At 38.4% G+C, this 22,494-nt stretch overlaps 3 protein-coding genes across 3 annotated transcripts; 1 reads left to right on the top strand and 2 right to left on the bottom strand.

Annotated features, from left to right (window-relative positions):
* Positions 1 to 2,713: 2,713 nt before the first annotated feature.
* LOC135710497 (glutathione S-transferase E14-like) lies at positions 2,714 to 3,560 on the bottom strand. The gene is made up of 4 exons (XM_065233097.1): positions 3,409 to 3,560; positions 3,148 to 3,348; positions 2,965 to 3,084; positions 2,714 to 2,907 (listed from the first exon to the last, which is right to left on the bottom strand). The coding sequence occupies exons 1-4, from the start codon at positions 3,556 to 3,558 to the stop codon at positions 2,716 to 2,718; spliced, it is 663 nt and encodes a 220-aa protein (XP_065089169.1). The 5' UTR covers positions 3,559 to 3,560; the 3' UTR covers positions 2,714 to 2,715.
* Positions 3,561 to 4,649: 1,089 nt separating this feature from the next.
* On the top strand, positions 4,650 to 5,540 carry LOC135710026 (glutathione S-transferase 1-like). Its single transcript, XM_065232483.1, has 3 exons — positions 4,650 to 4,790; positions 4,861 to 4,909; positions 4,981 to 5,540. The coding sequence occupies exons 1-3, from the start codon at positions 4,696 to 4,698 to the stop codon at positions 5,518 to 5,520; spliced, it is 684 nt and encodes a 227-aa protein (XP_065088555.1). The 5' UTR covers positions 4,650 to 4,695; the 3' UTR covers positions 5,521 to 5,540.
* Positions 5,541 to 17,937: 12,397 nt separating this feature from the next.
* Positions 17,938 to 18,923, bottom strand: LOC135710487 (glutathione S-transferase 1-like). The gene is made up of 3 exons (XM_065233085.1): positions 18,733 to 18,923; positions 18,436 to 18,639; positions 17,938 to 18,351 (listed from the first exon to the last, which is right to left on the bottom strand). Exons 1-3 carry the CDS (start codon positions 18,874 to 18,876, stop codon positions 18,025 to 18,027), a joined length of 675 nt encoding a protein of 224 aa, XP_065089157.1. The 5' UTR covers positions 18,877 to 18,923; the 3' UTR covers positions 17,938 to 18,024.
* Positions 18,924 to 22,494: the final 3,571 nt, after the last annotated feature.

Here is a 22,494-nt window from a genome sequence, read left to right as displayed (position 1 = left end):
CATTGGTGCTCAGCACGGAAAACAAGATCGACGGAAAAAACAAACCAAAGGAAAAAAAATAAATAAAACTGGCTATTATTTTCCATATAATTCCACTTAGTAATTTGTATCTACGACAGATACGTATTCAAACTACAATGTGCAGCCTTCATCAGTTTCATACCCACAGCACAGAGAACAGACATGGAGGCTCGAACAAAATTTCTCTAAAAACTTGTGTAAAGATTCCTATTCGACTTATGCGCCACTAACGGCGACTTCCCCACTTAAAAATCCTCTTTGACAACATGATGGCGCTGGCGTTGCACAAATTACACTAGACACTAAGTGCTAGTAGCGCCAAGTGGCAATTTTCAACAGAAAATTTATCGATACTAGCGCCAAATTGGTCGAAAGTGGAAAATTTAGAGAGAAAATCAGGAGATGCTAACACCACGTAACGGCGACGTTCCCACTTATTTTACACAAGTTTCTGACCGAGCTTCAACGTCTGTTCTGTGTGCACTTAGTGTCTAGTGTAATTTGTGCAACGCCAGCGCCATCATGTTGTCAAAGAGGGTTTTTAAGTGGGGAAGTCGCTGTTAGTGGCGCTTAAGTCAAATAGGAATCTTTACACAAGTTTTTAGAGAAATATTGTTCGAGCCTCCATGTCTGTTCTCTGTGACGTAACGGCGACGTTCCCACTTATTTTACTCAAGTTTCTGACCGAGCTTCAACGTCTGTTCTCTGTGTTTAAAGCACAGAGAACAGACGTCCAAGTTCCATCAGAAACTTGTGTAAAGTTAAGTGGAAACGTCGCCGTTACGTACCGCTAGCATCTCCTGATTTCCTCTATAAATTTATCACTTTCGACCAATTGGGCGCTAGTATCGATAAATTATCTGTTGAAAATTGCCACTTGGCGCTACCAGCACTTAGTGTCTACTGTAAGTTTTGCAACGCCAGCGCTATTATGTTGTCAGAGGGTTTTTAAGTGCACGGTAACCGCAAAATACCCAATAATGACTAAAAAATAAGCATTTTTGAGGGAGACTGGGACTACCCATTGGATGAGTAAAAATATTAATATTATGGAGGCTCGAACAAATTTTCTCTAAAAACTTGTGTAAAGATTCCTATTCGACTTAAGCGCCACTAACGGCGACTTCCCCACTTAAAAAACCCTCTTTGACAACATGATGGCGCTGGCGTTGCACAAATTACACTAGACACTAAGTGCTAGTAGCGCCAAGTGGCAATTTTCAACAGAAAATTTATCGATACTAGCGCCAAATTGGTCGAAAGTGGAAAATTTAGAGAGAAAATCAGGAGATGCTAACACCACGTAACGGCGACGTTCCCACTTATTTTACACAAGTTTCTGACCAAGCTTCAACGTCTGTTCTCTGTGTTTGTACCTTAACTATCCACACTCAAGAAATCCGGAAGATCATAACCACTAAGGGACTTTTCTAATTTTCCATTTTTCTCAACAAAAATATTCCTGAACACCAGCAGGATCTTTGCAAAAACGTTACTACATTAAATTTTTCAACTTTAGATTAAGTTCTCGAGCATCTCAGATGAATCAATTTATCAGGAATAGTAAAAAAGTGTTCCGCTTCCTATGTCTCAAGGCAAAAATTTATGCTCACAACACTCTTTTTGACGTTCTCCTATTCACCACCAGAGGCTGAATCGATCGTTTAGTGTCTATTAAAAATGCCTATCGGGAGGGGTCTTATTTTATTATTTTTCACATATTTGAACGAAATTACAGCTCAAATAACACCACATTAAAAATCCGGAAGATCATAACCGCTGGGGTAGTTTTATAAATCTTCACTTTTCTTAACAAAAATATGTGGAAGCACTCCCGGTCCACTCAAAAATAGATACAGAAAAGAAAATATTCCATGTGGATGTTGATTACAAGCACCTGAGATGGATACATTAATCAGAAAAGGTAAAAACATTTACCTCTTCCTATGCTTCACGGTGAAAATTTCAGCCCTCATCCACAGTGCCTCATCACTCTTTTGATGGTTCTTTTATTCACCACCAGAGGCTGAAACGGTCGCTTAATTTGCATTGGATTCGCCAATTGTTATCCTCTCTTTCGGACCATCAATACTCGTGTGCATTAACTGTACGCGCTACAAGCGGCGGTACTACCAACTAAGAAACATTTCAATAGACCGTTAAAAGCATGCTCGATGAAAAACATTCCAGTGTTATCACAGAGAACAGACGTTCAAGTTCGGACAGAAACTTGTGTAAAATAAGTGGGAACGTCGCTGTTACGTGGTGTTAGCATCTCCTGATTTTCTCTATACATTTTCCACTTTCGACCAATTTGGCGCTAGTATCGATAAATTTTCTGTTGAAAATTGCCACGCTACTAGCACTAGTGTCTAGTGTAATTTGTGCAACGCCAGCGCCATCATGTTGTCAAAGAGGGTTTTTAAGTGGGGAAGTCGCCGTTAGTGGCGCTTAAGTCGAATAGGAATCTTTACACAAGTTTTTAGAGAAATTTTGTTCTAGCCTCCATGTCTGTTCTCTGTGGTGTTATGTTTATTATATTAGGCATTTAATTTTCATTATTTAATACGGGCACAATCTATTTAGAAACTTTAGGGATTTCTTAAACAAACAAAAAATCACCCCAGCTGCGATTTAATCGACCTAAATGCTTTACTGTTAGCCTCTTTCACTTAATAAAGCTACTGAAATCATTTATTTACTCAACACTACGTTCAATTTGGCCTTCAGCTTATCCAGGCCGGTCTGATTAGCTTCGTGATAGTAGGGCAACTGTTTCATTGTCTCATACCATGCGGCCACCTTTGGCCATCGACTAGCCGGTATTGGACAAATCGTTTCCATCGTGCTCAGGATGGCAACGATCGAAAAATCCGCCACAGTCAGCTGAAATGGGATTGGATATTCTAACACTTTGGTTTGGCAGTTTCATTCAACGAATACCTCATCACATGCGACGAACTTCGAGCTTGCCAAATACGTTTCCAAATATCCGACCACTTCTTCTAGAGGCTTAAGATGATCCTCCGTGACTTCCGCTATCTGCCGATGGAATATTTTAACCTGAAATTACAGAACAATCAATTTTAAACTGGACAATCACGAACATAAGTGCTTCTAATCTACCATGAGCGATGACTCTCGTTGGAACAGCACGGAATTGTTGAAGCACAATCGATTGTTGACTAGGGCACGTTTCTTTGGATCGTTTAGGGAAAATTCACTCTCCTGTCCGTAGACGTCGCAAAGGTACATCAGGATGGCGTGGCTGTCCGTCAGGACGAGGTCACCGTGTTTCCATACCGGTACCTTGTGAAGGGGGTTGAGCTAGAATTTTGAATTTTAAATCGTTTTTGTTTTCTTGGGAAAGAGTTTCCATGTGCTCACTTTGACAAAAGCTTCGTTCAAATGTTCTCGCTGGAATAGACGAACCAGTTTGAGATCCACTTGGTCGTTGATTCCCAAGGCTGCTAGGGCGAGTAGGACACTTCGGACCGGTGGACTGTTGGGATCATAGTATAGTTCGGGTTTAGACATGACTGAAATGAGATGTTTTGAATAGGGGGGAAATTTTATGAACTATCGTGTTTCTTGATTGAATGCAAATATTTGAAAATAAATATATAAATACTTGTCAAATAATATTTTAGGCTTCCCAGTGCTCAGAGCATTATCACAGACAAATAGACGCATAACTTAATTCTTGATAATTTTTATTTTGGATGGAGTTATAGGTAAACAATCTAGTTTTCTTTTATTCAACATATATCGTGAAGTTCCAAAATTTCTAGCGTCACCTAACTCTACGCATTTTTGTCAACAAATTGTGTATTGTAATATTTCTTCTTATCTAAATTTATATTCTTCATACACTAGTCGATAAAATCTATTTAAATTTTAATTCAAAATGTCCTCATTAAAAATTGGGTTTGATTTTTGAACTTAGGAGCACGACATGATTGCACTTCACGGTAGGTTCGCATGTAAAAGCCTTATCCACTGGAGATGTGGGCCAGGAATACAAAATTAAGTACAGTTTGAATGTAATAGTTAAGAAGAAGGGATAACTTATTCCAATATGAATTACAGTAAATTCAACATTCAAAAATATTCTATTTTATCGCTTTAAAATCAGTGCTAACATTTGAAAACGGCGCAAAAGCCATTTGTAAACAAATGGTTTGTGGGCCCTTTACTCGCTACCCGAAGAACGCCCACGCAAACCAACAGCATCGTCAGGAAGGGGAAAATTTCCCCTACCCGATGTTGCTGTTTTGTCGCGTGGGAGTACTTCAAGTAGTGAGTAAAGGGCCCACAAACCATTTGTTTACAAATGGCTTTTGTGCCGTTTTCAAATGTTAGCACTGAAATGTAAACAGCCCGAGTTGTTATCATTACTACCGTTGATCAAAACTGTAGAAAGCTCTCCTCATATATATAATCTAATCATGACGTAGCATTTGTACATTCACGGTTCAACGCATTATATACGTACTTTATCTACAAATTGTCATTGCTGCTAGCCACGAATGATAAAGCATATCATCATACCGTAGTATTCTGTATAACTGATGCATGCATTCCGGTAACAGGTTTCAGTTTCCCATTGTGCTTCCAGATAGCAACTTCCATACACCTATTTATCGTACAGTAGGTTTTCGCGCGATTACGACGATGGGCAAAATCAAACTCTACAGCAACCAGCTCAGCCCGCCCGGTCGAACGGTTCAGCTAACCGCAAAAGCACTCGGCCTTGAGATCGAATTTCAGTAAGTTTCATATTCGATCCGGTTGAGATTTCAGTATCAATCACTTCTTATTTTTCTCACTTCACTACAGTTCCGTCAATGTTATGGGAAATGAACACCTAACCGAGGAGTTCGTCAAGGTTGGTAATATCCTATGCGTGAATTTTCAACCAAACACAGCATCTAAACGCATTGATTTTCATTAACGTAGATGAACCCGCAGCACACCATCCCGGTGATCGACGACGACGGATTCGTTCTGTACGACAGCCACGCCATTGCCATCTACTTGGTTTCGAAATATGCCCCCAACAGCGCTCTCTATCCTACCGGTGACATCAAGCAGCAAGCCCGAATTAATGCCATCTTGCACTTTGAATCGGGAGTGATGTTCGCTAGACTGCGTCTCGTCGGGGACGCCATTCGGAAGGCTAGTCAACAGTCGGAAGTTCCCCAGGATAGCATCGATGGTGTGCTAGAAGCTCTGGGACTGTTGGAAGCTCTGCTCGTCGATCGGTATCTGGTGGGAGACCACGTGACGCTGGCCGATATCAGTTGTGTGACTTCGTTCTCGTTCTTGGATGTGATGCTTGAGTCTCATATACAGGCAGATCGTAGCAAGTATCCCAAGGTGTACGCTTGGTACGAAAGGATGAAGCAGATCGATGGGTACGAGGAGATCAATCAGAAGGCCCTTGATCAGTTGGGCGATGTGATCAAGACGATTTACGATGGTAACAAAGCGAAGTGATTTTGTGTATGATTGGAAGCACTGGAATGAATAAAGCAGTTTTGCTGTAATTTGATGCATATCAGCAATCGAATGCTTTTGAAGCAGGTCAAATGTAAACTCTTTTTGTTCTTCCACAGTAGCACCGTAGCACGCTGGTCACAATTAGGTTGTTGAAGCTTCTATACGACTTATTTAATTCATAAACAGGGTGCTGCAACTTCTTGTGACGAAAGTGTGCGAAAGACGTACGTCGATTGTCAATGGGGCTTGGTCAATTGGTAATTAATCACCGACGGCAATCAAGTGCCAGGGAAGTGACCCTACCCCTGGGAACCAGCGAACCCAGGAGACCAGGACCAAGGGTTTTACTTCCCTTCGGGGGGAAGACGTGACAATCAGAGATTGTTTCGCCTTAGAATAATCCCCTCGACCTTGGCTGCACACTTAGAATATTTCACAAATTTCGGAGAAATTTTACCGAAATCTCAACAGCAGAACGTTCGGTAAACAGTTCGGTGATTTTTCAAATCACCGAACAATCTGTGAAGTTGCAAAAAAGTTATCTGTCAAATTATCGAAAAGTTCTGTGATTTTTCACTGTTTTCTTGTATTTTTTCACAGATATACTGTGATTTTTTTTGTTAAAAATTAAATAAATTTACCGAACGATTCGGTATTTTTTTACAATAATTTTGTAAGCTTAGAAGTTATTTCTTTCATTTTTTTATTCAAATGTAATAAATACTGAAATTCATAATATTCTGACTGGTGTCCAAAAGTAAGAAGTATATGATAAACACAAGTTTACTTCCGGAACGCAGTCGTACATTTAGACCCACCATACTTTTTTTTTTCTACAAAGCAATCGAAACGTTTTTTTATTGCAATGAAAAATTTGTGATAAAGAATCACTTGTAAAACCTTTATTTCGGAAAAAGTGTCTCTCGGGCGGAAGTGGTCTTTCTTCTAATGATCGTTTATGTTGATAATGATCGTTTATGTTACAATGAAAACAATTCACATAACCGGGAACTTTGACGCGGGAGTAAACCAGATTATCGGCAACTAAAACAAAGCGTAGTGTTAATAATACAAATTTATCATACTTACTAAACATACTGACGAATTTTTAGTTATGCTCCTGTATAGTTTCCAACATTTCTTCCATATTATAACACTTTCAACGGATGACATTATAAATTTTGTACAAATACCACAAAAACTGAAACTGTTTAATATGGGACGCAAACAATTGTCAAATGGCTGACAACTGTATTTACAGAAGTTCGGTGAAAAACACAGTATTCGGTAAAAAAAAATAGCTACGTCACCGAACTATCCGTAATTATTTCACAGATTTTTGTAAACTTGTTTGATTTCACCGATCTTTCGGCGAGTTTGTGAAAAAAAATAGTAGAAAACATTGATTTTACAGAAAAATCTGTAAAGTTTTCGTTTACAGATCAATTGCGGTAATTTTTTTTTTAACAGAATTCTGTGATCTATTCTAATACCATTGACAGACATACAAAGCAGTACCGTTGTACTCCTTTAATCGAGTACCTCAAAAGGTACAATTTGAGGTACAAGCTTAAAGAAATACAACGGTAGTACAACAGTGTACTTTGTATGTCTGTACAAGGTATAAGTGTGTAGATTTAGATGATGATGCAGAAGTAGTATCAGGCGTCCATGTGTATAGACTGAGATATCTAAAAGTGCAGTGTCATTAAATCAACACATCAAGATTTGTGGCAGACATAACATTCTTAAAACGTTCATCGAAATAGCTTTTAACGGTCAATATAAATGTTTCTTAGTTGGTAGTACTGCCACTTGTGGCGCACTTGTGTTTGACGTTTACACACTACAGTCATCTGTTGGGTGTATTGTCCATCACAGTGTATACGACAGATGGCGGTAGGAATTACAATGAGAAATGAAAACTGTGTTTTGTCTGTTTCTCTGTGATATAAGGATAAGATAACGTGCTCAACACGGAACCAAACTTTGTTAATTTAAATCAACAATATATATGTTTATTAAATAAAAATATGAATAGTTCAAAGTAAATTAAAATCATGTTTTCAACAAAAATATGTATGTTTGAATTAAATTCAAAAACATGTTTATTTCAACAATACATAATCTGGGTAAACAATTTTTAGCGTGTCCTTTTTTTTTCCTTCTTATTTACATTCGGCAAACTCAACTGAAAACGGCCTGCAAGCGGCGAAACCGAAGGAGAGGGTGCGGAAATCCACGCACCCACCCGGAAGTGTTCCAAGCTCGACAAAACCGGTGGAACCCCACAATATCAACGTCACTCCGTCGTTTCTGATGTCAATCCCCATATGATCCTCACCCCCACCCGACGTCGAAAGAAAAACAGATTATCCCCCAACACCAAACGTAGAAAGAGGCCGGTATGAGGACCAGCGTCAGAAACGACAAAACGACGGTAATATCACGGGTTTTACTGAACTTGAACCCCCAGACACCCACCCCGACGGCCGCTCGGATCTCGGCTCGGATCCAAACACCCACAGACCTTCCTTAATCGCAGGAATTTAGATGCCCTGTCTGCAGATTTCCATTTATTTGCTATTAATTTTATTTTGTTTTATCCCGCATTCAAACGCTAAAATAATTTCAAAATATTTTCGTGTATTTTAAACATGAAAAGCATGTTTAAAATACACATATTTATTTTTGATCACATATAGTTGTCAAATCAAACAAAAATATTCACGTTTATTATAAACACGATTTTTTTTAAAATAAACGTATCATTATTTTTGTTTTAAACATTATTATCAATGGATTCAAACATGGATGTTTGTGGCCAGAACAAACTGAGTTTACGTTTAAATTCACCTCAAATATTTTTGTTTCGACGGTAAATTTTTCTGTGTGAAGACGCCATATTTAAAATACGGTAAACACTACCATCATCTACTCATCCGATTGCGTCACCATGAGCAAGAACACGAACCTTCGTATAATTTGTATTGCCTTGGTTTGCGTCTCACCTTGTTTGACAGATCTGATCGCCCGTTTTAAAGTTCAAATCCCTCGTTTGACAATTGATCATTTTAGATGGTCAAGTTTTAAAACCACCACAGCATGCTTTTGGCGCTACTGTATATGGACGATCAAATGTAAAATACTGTGGTAGCCACAGCATAGTTCTGTCAAAAACTCAGCATTTTCATTGATCCATTCGAATTGTAGACAAACGAAATGCTCCTGTGGCCCCTGTGGCATGTCGGTGATATGAGTACCCAAGTAATCATATAGTCGAAATATAGCTTGTATATTCTTACTTTGTTTGAGTATGGTTAATTGGGGAATCTGATGAAACTGTCACGTCTTGAAACTAATCCCTTTCGTATTTCTTTCATTCTCTTTTCGCACACGGAGCGCTCGGTGGACCAGCGACTTTGGACGTGAGCCTCGTCGCAGATCACCATGGCAATTCAGTGACAGATGGTGGACATGAAACCAACAACACCAACCAGCGAGGAAGGAGTCAACATCGAACCAGGAACGGAAATTAGTGCGGATTTATCTCCCTCGGAAAACAAAAAAAAACCCGGAAAAGGCGGAATCATATTATCACAACCAAGGACGATCTACGGAAGGAAATTGCCAGTGAAGCACGGAATGATCAAATCAAATCAATCCAAGCTTCATGCCAAACACTGCCGAAGGCTTTTTTCTGTGTCTAGAAGAGCAACTCCAGTTGAGCAGCTTTCAGAGTTGTATGAACGAATTAAATTGGTAACTCTTGAGAGTTGATGAGTAGTTTAATGCCCATGGCGAAATCCAAACTGCTCATCTGCAAAAATTGAGTTCGTATTGATGTGAAGCATCATTCTATTCACAATGATCTTTTCAAAAAGTTTAGTTATTGATGAAAGCAAATTTATTGGATGGTAGCTAGAAGCTTCAGCTGGATTTTTATCCGGCTTCAGCATTGGAATAACTTTTGCATTTTTTCATTTATCAGGAAAATATGCCAAATGGAAACATGTGTTAAATAGTTTTACCAAGAAAGACAAGGTACTCTCTGGGAGTTTTTTGATTAGGATATAGAACATTCCATCATCACCTGGAGCTTTAATTTTATGAAACTTTTTAGTTATAGATCTTACTTCGTCCAAATCAGTACCCCAGGAATCGTCCAAAGTATTTTCCCGAGAGAAAATATTCAGATAATCCCGACCAACCTGATTCTCAATAGGACTAGTAAGACCACAAACGAAGTGACAGACGACTAACTGGCGAAGAAATCCATTTAAATAATGTGGTTCACTGCAATAGAATTTTCTTGGAAGCTTGTGCCATCATCCACCATATGGGTTAGTTTTTTTGTTTTGATTTGAACAAAGTTGATTTTGTGTACAATGATTCTTTGACAGTGTGCAAAGAGTGCGTATCATTTTGTCATTTTTTTTATGCATTTCAGTTTTGAGTAGAATGAAAGAGATAGAACCAAAACATTCTAGTACATTTGGTGAAAATGCTAGTTCAATCTAGTAGTAGTGTTGCCATGCAAGCATGGAAAATCATTTGCATTCATTTCGTGCATTCATTAACATTCATGTGTCCCTAACTTTTTTCATCAACAGAATTACGCAAAATTATGTATAGAGCTTTTGAAGGTTTTGTTATTAACTACAACTTTTGTTAACAACTCAAATCCGTATCTCTTATGTATAACGAACCATAGCGAACAGAAGCCACTACTGTTTTTCAGTGAATGTATTTTACATTCACTGAAAAACAGTAACAAATTCTGCCCGCTCTAATTCGTGATGCATAACAGATACAAAGTTAAGTTATATGCAAAAGTTGTAGTTAATAACAAAACCTACTAAAGCTCTATACATCAGTTTGCGGAATGCTGTTGATGAAAAAAGTTAGAGGCAAATGAAATGAATGTAAATGATTTTCCATGTCTGTTGCCATGTGGTACAATCCAGTAGTAGTGGTGTTGCCATGTGGTACACTGAAAAATTGCAATAGCAGGTTAGTTACCAAAGTTTTCGAGCCGCTCCGTCTGTCACTTCGTTTGTGGTAAGACCCAAACTGAAATTATGTGAATTCTCGAATTGCTTAGCAAGTTTCTGAGCTTTTTTTTCGAATGTGTGATCAAAACTTTACCACCTTATTCATGAGCTGGAATAGGCTTTTGAGGTTTTTTCAATTTTATTTTCAAAAACTATGTTCCTCAGGGCAGAGAATCGATTTTTAATTTGATTTTGCAAATCCCACCATATAAATTTTATCGCAGGATCGTGTGTTCTTTGATATTGTCTCGCACGGACATTTTTCAGACCGATCAAGAGCTGAAGATCGTCGTCTTTAATTATTGAATCGAATTTAACCTCACATTTTAATACTTAGGCAGCTCTTGATTCAACTATAGAAGTAGTCATAGATTCAAGAGCATAATTAACATACTCTTTGGTTTGCAGAGTATAAAAAAAAGCTATATTCTAAAAATGTTCGATATTGCTCCCAATCAGCTCTATGGTAATTGAAAGTAGAGCTGTTATGGTTAGAAATTATATCGTGGGACATTTCAAAGTTACGGGAAACGGGATTGCTTGCGAAGAAAAGCATGTTGGGCTATTTGGATATTGAATAATGTAATAACCTGCAGAACGATCATCAAACAGAATATTAGCATTGGAATTGCTTTGAGCATTATTCCATTAGCGGTGTTTTGCATTAAAATCACCAATAATGAAGAATTTAGACCTATGACGGGGTAAGTTTCTGAAGGTCACCCTTGAGAAAATTCTTTTGCTGGTCTACGCATTAGAATTACAAATAGGCAGCTATAAACGTAAGTTGCTCAAATTTTGTTTCGACAGAAACTCTCATAATCTTTGGTTTCTAAGTTCCATAAACTACAGTTGTCCCACAGCTGTCTACAGCAGCAGTCGATTTTTTATTTCGGTGTGAACCACGCGATAGCCTGTTTTCGAGACTCGCTATTATATAGTTGCTCTTTGTTCGTTGCTAGCAGTTCGGTGCCTTTTGTTGCTACGGTGCAAGATGTGTGAAGTAAAAAACACCATCAAGTTTAGCTTCAGCCACCTTGATGCTAAACCAAACATCGGAGAGATTGTAAATTTCGCCAAAGCACTCGACGCGGATCGGGGTGAAATGGAAGCTGTTTATCGCATTGGTGAGGAAAGGGGAGTATCTAGGGGAGTATTCATCAAGATCAAATCAGAGGAAGCGATGTTCCATGCTCTGACATACAATTCAGAGGATTTAATCTTCCATTATGCGAATGGAACGACGGCAAAGGTACGCATGTCGCATGCTGGTGAATACATTCAATATGTGCGTGTGTATGATTTGCCACCAGAGGTACCCGACAACGAGCTGGATAAAGTGCTGGGGAAATATGGAAAAATTAAACGCATCATCCGGGAGAAATTTCCATATGATCTGTGTTTTGAGGTATATACAGGGATACGCGGTATATATATGGATGTGAAGAAGGAAATCCCCACGTCATTACATTTCTTCAATCGCAAAGGAAATATATTTTATGATGGCAACAAAGATAAATGTTTTCTGTGCAAGGCGGACGGACACCGGAAGCTTTCCTGTCCCATGCGGAAGGCTGGGAAGGAAGCGGAGAAGCAACCTAAGGAAAAAGGAAAGCAGCAAAGTGAAAGAAAACAAAACAGCAGCAGTACGTATGCTGGTGTAGTGGTGGAAGGTGCGTCGCTAGTCATTAGCGACCAGGAAACGGACACGAGGTTGGAGATGCTGAATGAAAATAACGAAATGGACGTGACGACCCCGACGACCGACGAGAGTAGCGGAGAGCATGCAACGGGAAACGACGTTCATTAGCAGCAGCAGCGATCACGATTCGGGTTCAATGAAAATGAGGAACAAATTCGGGAAAGAAAGAAGTTGCGTGCACGGGAGAAGTCGCTTTGTCGCCGCTTCGATCGCCACCCAGAAAAATCCTATGATAAAATGCATTTTTATATATTTTTTTTTTGCAGTAATATGCGGGTTATGTCAGATGGAGCAGCGGCTCATTACAAAAATAAAAAGAATTTTGCCAGTTTGTGCAACTTCAAGTCCAAGTATGGATTGGAAGCAGAATGGCACTTCTTCGCAACGTCTCATGGGAAAGGCCCATGTGACGCAATTGAAGGAACTCTCAAACGAATGGCAAAGAGAGCAAGTCTTGCTCGAGATTATGGAAACACAATCACAACTCAACAAGAACTGTATGACTGGGCAGTTAAACAAACAGATACAAGCATAACAAAATTGAACTTCTGCTTCATATCAAATGATCAATACACAAAGATGTCCGATGAACTCAAGGAGCTGTTCAGTCATGTAAAAACTATACCTGGTACACAAAAATTTCATTGTTTTGTACCTATTTCTCAAAATCTAGAAATTATACTAAGCGATTTTCACATTCAAAGGAAACTCCGAAAAATTTCACTCTGTTTCCGATAGACTAATAATCAATGAAAAACTCAAATTATGTATGGAGAATTATAGGAAAATAAATTATGCACTAAACAAAAACACTAGAGTTTTCATTTATTAAAACACCATTCGAAATGCAGGAAAATCCTCTGTATTAGGCCCTTTTCAAATGTTAGGCTAGATTTTTGTTTTAAGCACGCCCAGATTATCAAAAGGTCAAAATCTTTATGCTCATTAAGTTTCAACGGATTTTAATAAGGTTGTGCGCGTATTACTATTCGACATTGAGTGAAACACGCTAAAAAAAAATTAACATGAAAAAGTTGTTGTTCGAACAACTTTTTTTCCTTAAAAGCGCCCACTTTGCGATGTATGAAGAAAAGTTAGGTAATTATATTGCCTTTCATGAGAAAAAATATCAAGCAAATCTGAGGGGTACCATTTTTGGGAAAATGACTTTTAATTTTTAAATATATTTTTTTAGAGTGTAGAAACCGATTTTTTATTTTATTTAAATTTTTTTTATAAAATTTCAGATTATTTGCTAAAAGTTCGCCATACATCACTTTTTTGTAGGGCTTGTCATTTTTAAGCTATATCGATTTGAAAAAAAAATCGACAAAAAACTTTGACCCTTATCAAATGTTAGGCGAGATAAATTTTGAAAAAAATAAGTACGCAAAGTTGCTTAAAATTGCTAAGTCTCCACACCCACAAAGTTCCATAAGGTTCTGAGAGGGTGCTGCCAACCACTGGATGAGTTGGCGTGAAATCCGTCAGGTATAGAATATTTCGGTGAAAACCGGTAGGAAATGTGCTAGGTATTTCCTTTCCAACCGCAAGCGACCATACCTGCAAAACCTTGTTGCTTCAAGCGGAAAACGCGTCCAGCTTTTCACCCTGCCGCTGACGGCCATTGCCCAAATAGGCCGTTGATTCCACCGAAGAATTTTCTGTCATTTTCAACCACTAGCACGTGAAAGCCCACCTGGAACTGGACGATATGGATCAGGAAACAGTTCAGTAACTTGCCAATGCCGGCCGTGGAACGGAACACAAGAAGTGTGCTGCAGATACATACCTCGCAAATGTCCGATAAGGATTCCAGCAACTGACCTTCAATTTCCCGCTATTTGGACTACATTATTCCATGTAAAGTCTGGTCCACTTAGCATCCGGAAAATTTATTTATTCTATAGCAGCACCTGGTGCGATTTGGTATGTTCTAACAGCGTTTTGTTTTGAAAGTACACGTGTTTCAGTGGTTTGGTGAAAGTTTCGTCGTTTCGTCTTAATACGAGCAGTATTAAAAAAGTTGTACTAGATGGAAGACGAGAAAAGAAACGTGCATACAGTTTTGTTGGTTTTGTGTCCGCAGCTGCAAATTTCTTGCCAAATAATCAAATTCCGGGCGAAAACAAACTTCAATTTGCTGGGAACATCACCCCGTGCTGTGGCCAGATCAAGTTTTTGTCAGAAAACCTGCCTGATATCCATCTTTACATATGTTTCGTCGTCCACGAGAAGGCATCCTGTGTACTTCGTCAGAACCCGGTCGAACAACTTCCGGGCGCGTGTTCAGGCCACTAGATTCTGCTTCATCATCCTGTTCGGTTGCTTGGAGGCACGGAATGAACGGTAACATGCTCGCAGACAGGTCCTCCGGACGGTCCAACGGTACTGTATTTTTTTTGTTGTGAAATCCCGATCCGAGAGTCATGGGTTTTCTTGATCGTCTGCAACACCTTCCAATTTAGTTGCCGATTCAAAGTTCCAGCACAACGTTTGCTGTGAACCTTCCGGGCAACACTCTTGCGATCACGTAACCGCATGAGAACAGCTCCCACGATAGCTATAAATCGAGAAACTATAGAGTTTCAATTAGATAGCTCCTAGGTTTCTCTGACAGCAAATTGTGCAAAATGATATTAATTAATGACAAACCACAAGCGAAAATTTGTCTGACCCCTTATGAAGATACACAAATACATTGGTAGTCTTTTTGGTCACAGACGCGCTTTCATCGCTTAAAATTCGGTTCGCCAACTAAGCGAAAGAGTGATTCATATAATATTTTGATACAATTCTAAAACACAAACAACGTGATACCTTTGGGAATGCTTCAAATAATACTTCTATGTGATAATACTAAGACGAAAGTATGCGTTAGCTCGTGTAAGAGCGTCAAAGCCAGGAGGAAGAAGATATTCCTAAATCCCTTTCACTATTTTCATGGAAGTCCTTAACATTTTTCATGAAAACTTCATAGAATTTCTAATTAGAAATTTCATTATTTTCTCATTCCAAATCTATAAAATTACCGGAGCCTTAAAGATGTCAAGAATAATGATTATTTTTCCAAAAACCGGACTTAAAATTAAGAATATTGGTGAAGTTTGCCCGTTATGGCCATGCTTGGCATACACAGTTTTGATCACGAACTACTCATTTGCTAATAACTTTGCATACAGTTGACGAAACATAGTTCTTTTTGAAGCAGTAGAAAAATAAAGTTTAAGCTTGTTATAGATACGTAAAAAAGTAGATTTTAATTTTAGCAATAAACTGTATTTTTTGTTTTTGCGTTGTAAAAATGAAATGAGAAATGCTCGCTGCACATCTCGGTCTTAAAGCGTAAAAATCCATTGGTGTTGATTCAAATGTTATGATTGACCTACTCTTTGCATATCTACAGTAAACTATGATCCTAATCTATCAATTACTTAAAAGAAACCCAAATTTCAACAACTGAGTGAAAAGTTATTAACAAATTAGCAGTCGATGTGTACCACTGTGCATGCCAAGCATGGTTATTAGACTGATGCAAAATTTGAAATTTTCGCTCCACAGTGCTTAAACGGTTTCAAATCAGGTCCTGATTAGCCTCCCAAAATTTAAACTCATTTGGTAAGAAACTGACTCAGCACAAACTATTCGAAGTTTATATGGAAATAACTATGGGAAAACCAAACTTTTTGTTCATTGTCTTCTACCCATTTTCGATATTGCTTTTTCGAAAATTTCTATAACTATTCTTACGGGAAATTTTCTAAGCTACAACTTTGCCCAAGATCGTTTTTCAGCCAAATGTCAAATTAAATTGTTATAAATTATTTAAGAGATTGATAATCTTATGGCATGATCAAGCAGCTGTTCTGTAGGCAACACTGTATTCTGCAGTGTGACATAGTGGCCATGATTTTTGTCCTCTATTCTACGCGCCATAAACACTAATGTTGCCTGCTGAACAGTTGATTGAGCATAATCATAAGACATCAGGGACTTGAATCATTAATAACTTTTGTTCTTTACATTTGATTGAAAAGTGGTTTTCAACAAAGTTGTAGCTGGGAAAATTTGCTATAATCACTGCTATCATTTTTAAAAGCATAGTGATGCGGTGAATTTTTATATAGATATGATCAAAAACATAAGTTTTCCCATATTAATTCCCATATAAACTTGAAATGGTTTGTGCCAAGTCAGTTTCTTACTTAAGTAGTTCAAATTTTAGGAGGCTAAGCAGGATCTAATTTGGAACCGTTTAAGCACTGTGGAGCGAAAAATTCAAATTTTGCATCAGTCTAATGGTTATGGTACTAGTGTTCCCTTAACACGCCGAACACGATGCCTCCGGTAAAAAGTGTAACGGCAAATTGACAATGTATGAAAAATCATTGGTCAGCAATTTATCGATAGATTTGAAACCTATTAATACCGAATAAATATTAAGAGTCAATAGATTTGAAATTCGTCAATCAACGGCTGGGCTATGATTTTTTGAACATTGCAAGTTTGCCGTTACACATTTTACCCGGAATCATCGTGTTTCCTGGCGAAGAAACCTTGATGTAATGACAATTTGAAGGTTTTAGGCCGTATGTCCAATTAGAGGACATAACTGGCACACTTCTCCTATGCGTTCCCACGTGTTTTAGGTACTGTGCCTACTTTATAAATTGGGCCGAATTCGGCCATTTACTGCCAACCTAAGCATGTGCAATAATTTTTGATACGCATGTACTATTTGTAGAAAATAACTCAAGGAGTATTTGTCTAGAGTATTTGAAAACGCTAATTCAATCGCAATCATTTCGGTGATACTTCGGCGGTGTCTTTCAGAACATGAAGCACCACCGGGTTGCAAGCTCGCTGCTCTCATACACGCCTCATAAAGAGTGCGGTACCTAAAAAACGTGACGTGGTAGGGTAAAAGTAGTTCCTAGACTTTAAATGTGTTATCAATAGATCAACAATATAGAATTGTTTTTTATTCTTCAAATTCGTCCAAATTCGTCTTAGGTATATGAAATAAAATCACAAACTTTCGAGGTTTTTTTTAGTTGAAACATTATTTTGCCTCTGCTAATTTTGACGACGATAGATTATTGACTATTTCCATACTGATGAATACATAAAGTCACTCATACAAATACCATCACGTTGTTATCAATCAACTTACCGAATTAAAAAAAAGCGTCGAGCCAAGTTATTCCCAAAAACAAAAATCTGCTGACCGGCTTCAAATTCAAATTTGCCAATACACACAACCGAAACCGCTTGCGATGGTTTGTTCTCACTCTGCTGTTTACGCAAGCTGATTTCCCTGCGCGTGCACCACGAGTTGAACGAACGCCACCACAGATCGACAGAGACTGATCTCCCACAGTCGGGACGAGACGTTTGTTTTTGATTCGCCATTCATTGCGCGCATTCATTCACATTACGCCCCCTTCGCTCATTCGGTCTGCTCTAGAGAGCAATCACAATGCCAAGATGCTAGATTCAATTTGCTAGATGTGGGTGTGGAAAACAAACATGGATAGAAGTAGCATGGTGTGATGGTACCAACACTACTAGCCCGCTAGAACCCACCGGCTCGTCGCTGTATTTGCATTAGTTACTCAACATAGTATGGATTCATGTTTGCTTAGTACAGACCTACTGTTGACAGATTGCATTCGTTTACTTAACTGTGATAAAAATGTAATGTTTGTCTTTTTTTTCAACTCAAACCATGAGTTTATTGCTTAATTACTTCTTCGCAGCACGATTTTGAGCAAGCCTGTCATGATACATGGCGGCCAGTATATCGGAACCCTCCTGATTGGTGGCCTTGTAGTAGGGTAGTTTCTCCAAACGCTCGACCCATCCAGCCAGCTTGGGGTATTTGGTCTTGTCAATCGGGAAAATAGCATGGATCGAAGCGATACTAGCGATGCAGCTCAGATCCGCCAGGGTAAGCTTGTTTCCAACGACGTAATCGTCAACGAGTGTATCGTTCAACAGCTGGTAGGCCTTGTACAAGTAGTCGATCTTATCCTGCGGCGTCTCCGTGCTTCCATAGTACAAGATTGGTTCCTGTAATTATAGGATATTTTTAAATTTATTTATTTTTGATAACGATTCACCTATGGTTTCCGTAAGGTTATCAATCGCACTTACCACGTAGAAGCGAAGTCTGGCGAAGAGCACACCCGAATCGAAGTGAAGCGCCGAGTTGATCTTGGCCCGAGTTACAATATCCTGCGGATAGAGCGCATCATCCTTTCCGTACTTGGTCACCAGGTAGATGATGATGGCGTGACTGTCGTATATTATCGTTCCATCGTCATCGACAAGTAGCGGAATCGTATGCTGGGGATTCATCTAGACGCAAGCGAATCAGCGAGATCAATTGATGAGGTTAATTCACAGCGTTTCAAGGTCAAATCCAATCAGTTGCTTGAGTTAGATACCAACCTTGACGAAATCCGGCTTCAGATGATCGCCTGCGATCAGATTGATCGGATGAACTTCCAGATCCAATCCCAGAGCCTTTGCGGTCAGCTCAACTGAGCGTCCCGGAGGGCTTAGCTTTGCGGTGTACAGCTGAATCTTGCCCATGGTAACTTGAGAAGCGATTGCGAAAAATGTTCACTTAACGAATGCCGGATTCGCACTGACTCGTTTGCTAGAATCAGTTACATATATGCGAATCGTTGTTGCTACTGTGCATACCAATCTACCGTTGTATAGATGGAGGTATGCATGAGCCAAAACAACCAAACACGAGCCATCGAGAGTTTGCGTGTGTGTTGAATACAAATAATCTGACAACGATACTGATTTTTGCTTCAAAGATATCCGTGCTTATGAATTAGTATTTGATGCGAGATGTTGTCACCTATTATTTATCACTTGTAGTGTACCGAAATTGGAGTAAAATATGAACATAGTTTTATCAAAGTCATGTTTCCTTTTGAAATTTCTATAGACGTACAACGTAAGCGTTTTCAATTTTATCTTTTTGCATAAATTAGAGCAGTTCCACGCCAAATGACGAATCGATCTGATGCGACCTTCTCTGATTTATTTGTGAATCTTTGCATATTCACTAGACTGATGCAAAATTTGACTTTTTCGCTCCACAGTGCTTAAATGGTTTCAAATCGGGTCGTGATTAGCCTCCAAAAGTTACAACTCATTTGGTTAGAAACAGACTTCGCACAAACCATTTGAAGTTTACATGTAAATTACTATGGGAAATCTCAACTTTTTGTTCATTGCCTTCTAGTCTTTTTCCATATTGAGCTGCAAAACAACTCGATAGCTATTCTTATAGAAAAAAAATTCAGCTACAACTTTGCTGAAGATCGTTTCTATGTAAAACGAGACAGGAAATAGTTATTAATTATTTAAGAGATTGGTAAACTTATGACATGATCAAGCAGCTGCTCTGTAGGTAACACTGTATTTTGCAGTGTGACATAGTAGCCATAATTTTAGTGTCCTATTCAACGCCCCAGAAACACCAATGTTGCCTGCTGAGCAGTTGATTGAGCATGATCGTAAGACATCAGCGCATTGAACCATTGATAACTTTCGATCCTTGCATTTAATCAAAATGTGGTCTTGAGCAAAGTTGTAGCTGGAAAAATTTTCTACAAGCACAGATGAAATTTTTTGAAGCAGACTTATATGGTGAATTATTAGGTAGACATGAACAAAAATCTTGGTTTTACCATAGTAATTCCCATACAAACTTCAAATGGTTTGTGCCATCTCAGTTTCTCACCAAATGGGTTCAAATTTTGAGAGGTTAGTCAGGATCTGATTTGGAATCGTTTAAGTATTGTGGAGCAAAAATTTCAAATTTTGCATCACTCTAATATTCACATTTTTGTTCGGTCTAGGAATTTTTTGAGTTGGAAAATTTCTCGACTTCGCTGGACATAGAATATGATTAAACTTGCCACACAATTATACTAAAGCTGGGCTTAGGCAAGTCAATGGATCAAGTCAGTTGAATTCAACTGACCTGAACGCGAATTGAACGTGTAAACCATGCCATTCAACCACTAGCGTGCTAGGAATCTGGTTAAGGAGGGGCATTTTTTTTTCTTTGGTGCATTTAATCTGAGGATGGGGAGTACTCCAAACTACGTCGTAGATGGTGCTGTCTTCCTCCCACTTTTTCTCTACTGTTAAATTTAGCTCATTTTACTTATTTTTTGCTCCGGTGGTGGTTCATCTTCTTAAATGCAAACTGCTTTCAGACAGCCAATGGAAATTGGCAATTTAATCCCATCGACGATGTCGATGATGATCGGTTCGTCAAATGGTTGCGATAGTAGGGTTTCATCCGAAATTATACATTTGCTGCAATTTTGTTGCCTTGGTGGTTGCTGAAGTCACGTCAGTTGGTGGTGATAGCATCGACAAACCGAGATGAATGACTAATAAGAATCGCATTCTCCTTACGCATGCACACTGCGTCGACAAGTACAAGGCTCAAACAGTGCACATAGCAGTGAACAAACAGTATAGTGCTCTTGATCAATCCAATCTTGATCAGTGATATTGAGTGCTTAGCAATTATAACGGAATTACAAGGAAACAAACCAACACACTCAAAACTGTTCATTGACATTTTCAGAGAAGATTCTTCGACGATTTTTTAGTAAGACAACAATCGACCAAGGTTCAATGGCAAACTTATACCCACTTTTCAATTAGAGAATCCAAAAACTTTTTTTTAGAACTCTATGAGCTCTTTTGAAATTATTTTCAGAAGTCCTCTGGAATTACTTGACTTTTACTCAGAACACCTTAGAACTGAAATTCCCTTAGAGTTTCAGAAGAATTTCCCCGGTATTATCAAGAAATTATTCAAGGAATGAGCTAGAAATTATCGGTACTCCCTTGAAATTTTCCTTAAAATCCCTTTGAAATTTCATTCAAAATTTAATTTTCTCGGTATTCTTTTTGGAATTATCTTGGAACTATAACAGGATTCACTAGAAACTATTCGCAGAATTTTCTTGGAATACTCCCCAGAAATTCTTTGGGACTGTCCTCAGAATTCAATATCCTTGAGGATCTTCTCGGATTTTTTTAGAACTCTCCTAAATTCTTCTCAGAAGTCCACTGGAATTATATTTAGAACTCTTTATGATTTTTTTTTCAGAACACCTTGGAACTGAATGCGCTAGAAATTTTCCTCGGAATTCGCTTGAAATCTTTGCTTAAAATCCCTTTGGTATTCTTTTCGAAATTTTCTTGGAACTATCTGCAGGATGTACTAGAAATTGTCCGCAGAATTTTCTTTGAATTATCTCCAGAAATATTTTGCAACTATCCTAGGAATTCAATATCATTGAGGTTCTTCTCGGAATATTTTAGAACTTTTTTTTCTCAGAACACCTAGGAACTGAAATTCCCCAAAATTTTCAGAAGAATTTCCTCTGTATTCTCCAGAAATTCTTCCCAAAATGAGCTTGAAATTATCCTCGGAATTTCCTTGAAATTTTCTCCAACATCACTTTGGAATTTCATTCAAAATTTGATTCTCTCGGTATTTTTTTCAAAATTATCTTGGAACTATCTGCAGGATTCACTAGAAATTATACGCAGAATTTTCATGGAATCATCCCCAGAAATCATTTCTTTTGGAACTTGTCTTCAGAATTCTTCTCGGAAGTCAAGCTTAAGTTGTCCGTCCATTCACCAAAACGTTGTAGTTTTTTCTACCAGAAATGTTCAATAAAGCTTGCCCCTCCATTCACCAGAACTGTGCAATGTTTGCATCAGGAATTTTCAATTCAGCTATCGCCTCCATGCAGCAGGTTGCTGCAAATCTTGCACCAGAAATTTTCAATACAACTTGCCCCAGAAAACATTACACCAGAAAATTTCAATTGACCAGAACGATGCAAATTTTCCACCGTTAATGTTCAATAAAAATTGTTCTCCAATCTTCTGATTGGTGCAGATATCCTTTTTCCATTTTTCACCAGACATTTTCAATATAGCTTGCTTCTCCTATCATCAGAATGTTGCAGGTTTTCCACCAAATAAAGGTTGCCACTATTTTCAGATTTTTCAGCATAAATTTTCAGTAAAGCAGCTTCCCTCCAATCATAAGAATAGTGCAAATTTTACACCAGAAATTATTATTAAAGTTTATTCCTCTATTGAGCAAAAGGATGCAAATTTGAGACCAAACATTTTTCGAAAAGCTTG

Source organism: Ochlerotatus camptorhynchus, unplaced genomic scaffold (assembly GCF_037179485.1).
Source record: "Ochlerotatus camptorhynchus isolate MF236.1 unplaced genomic scaffold, CSIRO-AGI_Acam_v1.1 ptg000036l, whole genome shotgun sequence".
Taxonomy (NCBI): domain Eukaryota; kingdom Metazoa; phylum Arthropoda; class Insecta; order Diptera; family Culicidae; genus Ochlerotatus; species Ochlerotatus camptorhynchus.
This window is presented reverse-complemented; position numbering and strand designations above follow the sequence as displayed.

Bases quoted from the DNA above. Each gene is read 5' to 3' on its own strand.
- LOC135710497 (XM_065233097.1), bottom strand. From the start codon at position 3,558: ATGTCTAAACCCGAACTATACTATGATCCCAACAGTCCACCGGTCCGA. The intron at 3,085-3,147 runs GTAGATTAGAAG...CTGTAATTTCAG, and splicing joins AACGAGAGTCATCGCTCATG to GTTAAAATATTCCATCGGCA. The intron at 2,908-2,964 runs GTATTCGTTGAA...ATCCCATTTCAG, and splicing joins AGTTCGTCGCATGTGATGAG to CTGACTGTGGCGGATTTTTC.
- LOC135710026 (XM_065232483.1), top strand. From the start codon at position 4,696: ATGGGCAAAATCAAACTCTACAGCAACCAGCTCAGCCCGCCCGGTCGA. The intron at 4,791-4,860 runs GTAAGTTTCATA...ACTTCACTACAG, and splicing joins GGCCTTGAGATCGAATTTCA to TTCCGTCAATGTTATGGGAA. The intron at 4,910-4,980 runs GTTGGTAATATC...TCATTAACGTAG, and splicing joins TAACCGAGGAGTTCGTCAAG to ATGAACCCGCAGCACACCAT.
- LOC135710487 (XM_065233085.1), bottom strand. From the start codon at position 18,876: ATGGGCAAGATTCAGCTGTACACCGCAAAGCTAAGCCCTCCGGGACGC. The intron at 18,640-18,732 runs GTTGGTATCTAA...GCTTGCGTCTAG, and splicing joins TGAAGCCGGATTTCGTCAAG to ATGAATCCCCAGCATACGAT. The intron at 18,352-18,435 runs GTAAGTGCGATT...CTATAATTACAG, and splicing joins CCAGACTTCGCTTCTACGTG to GAACCAATCTTGTACTATGG.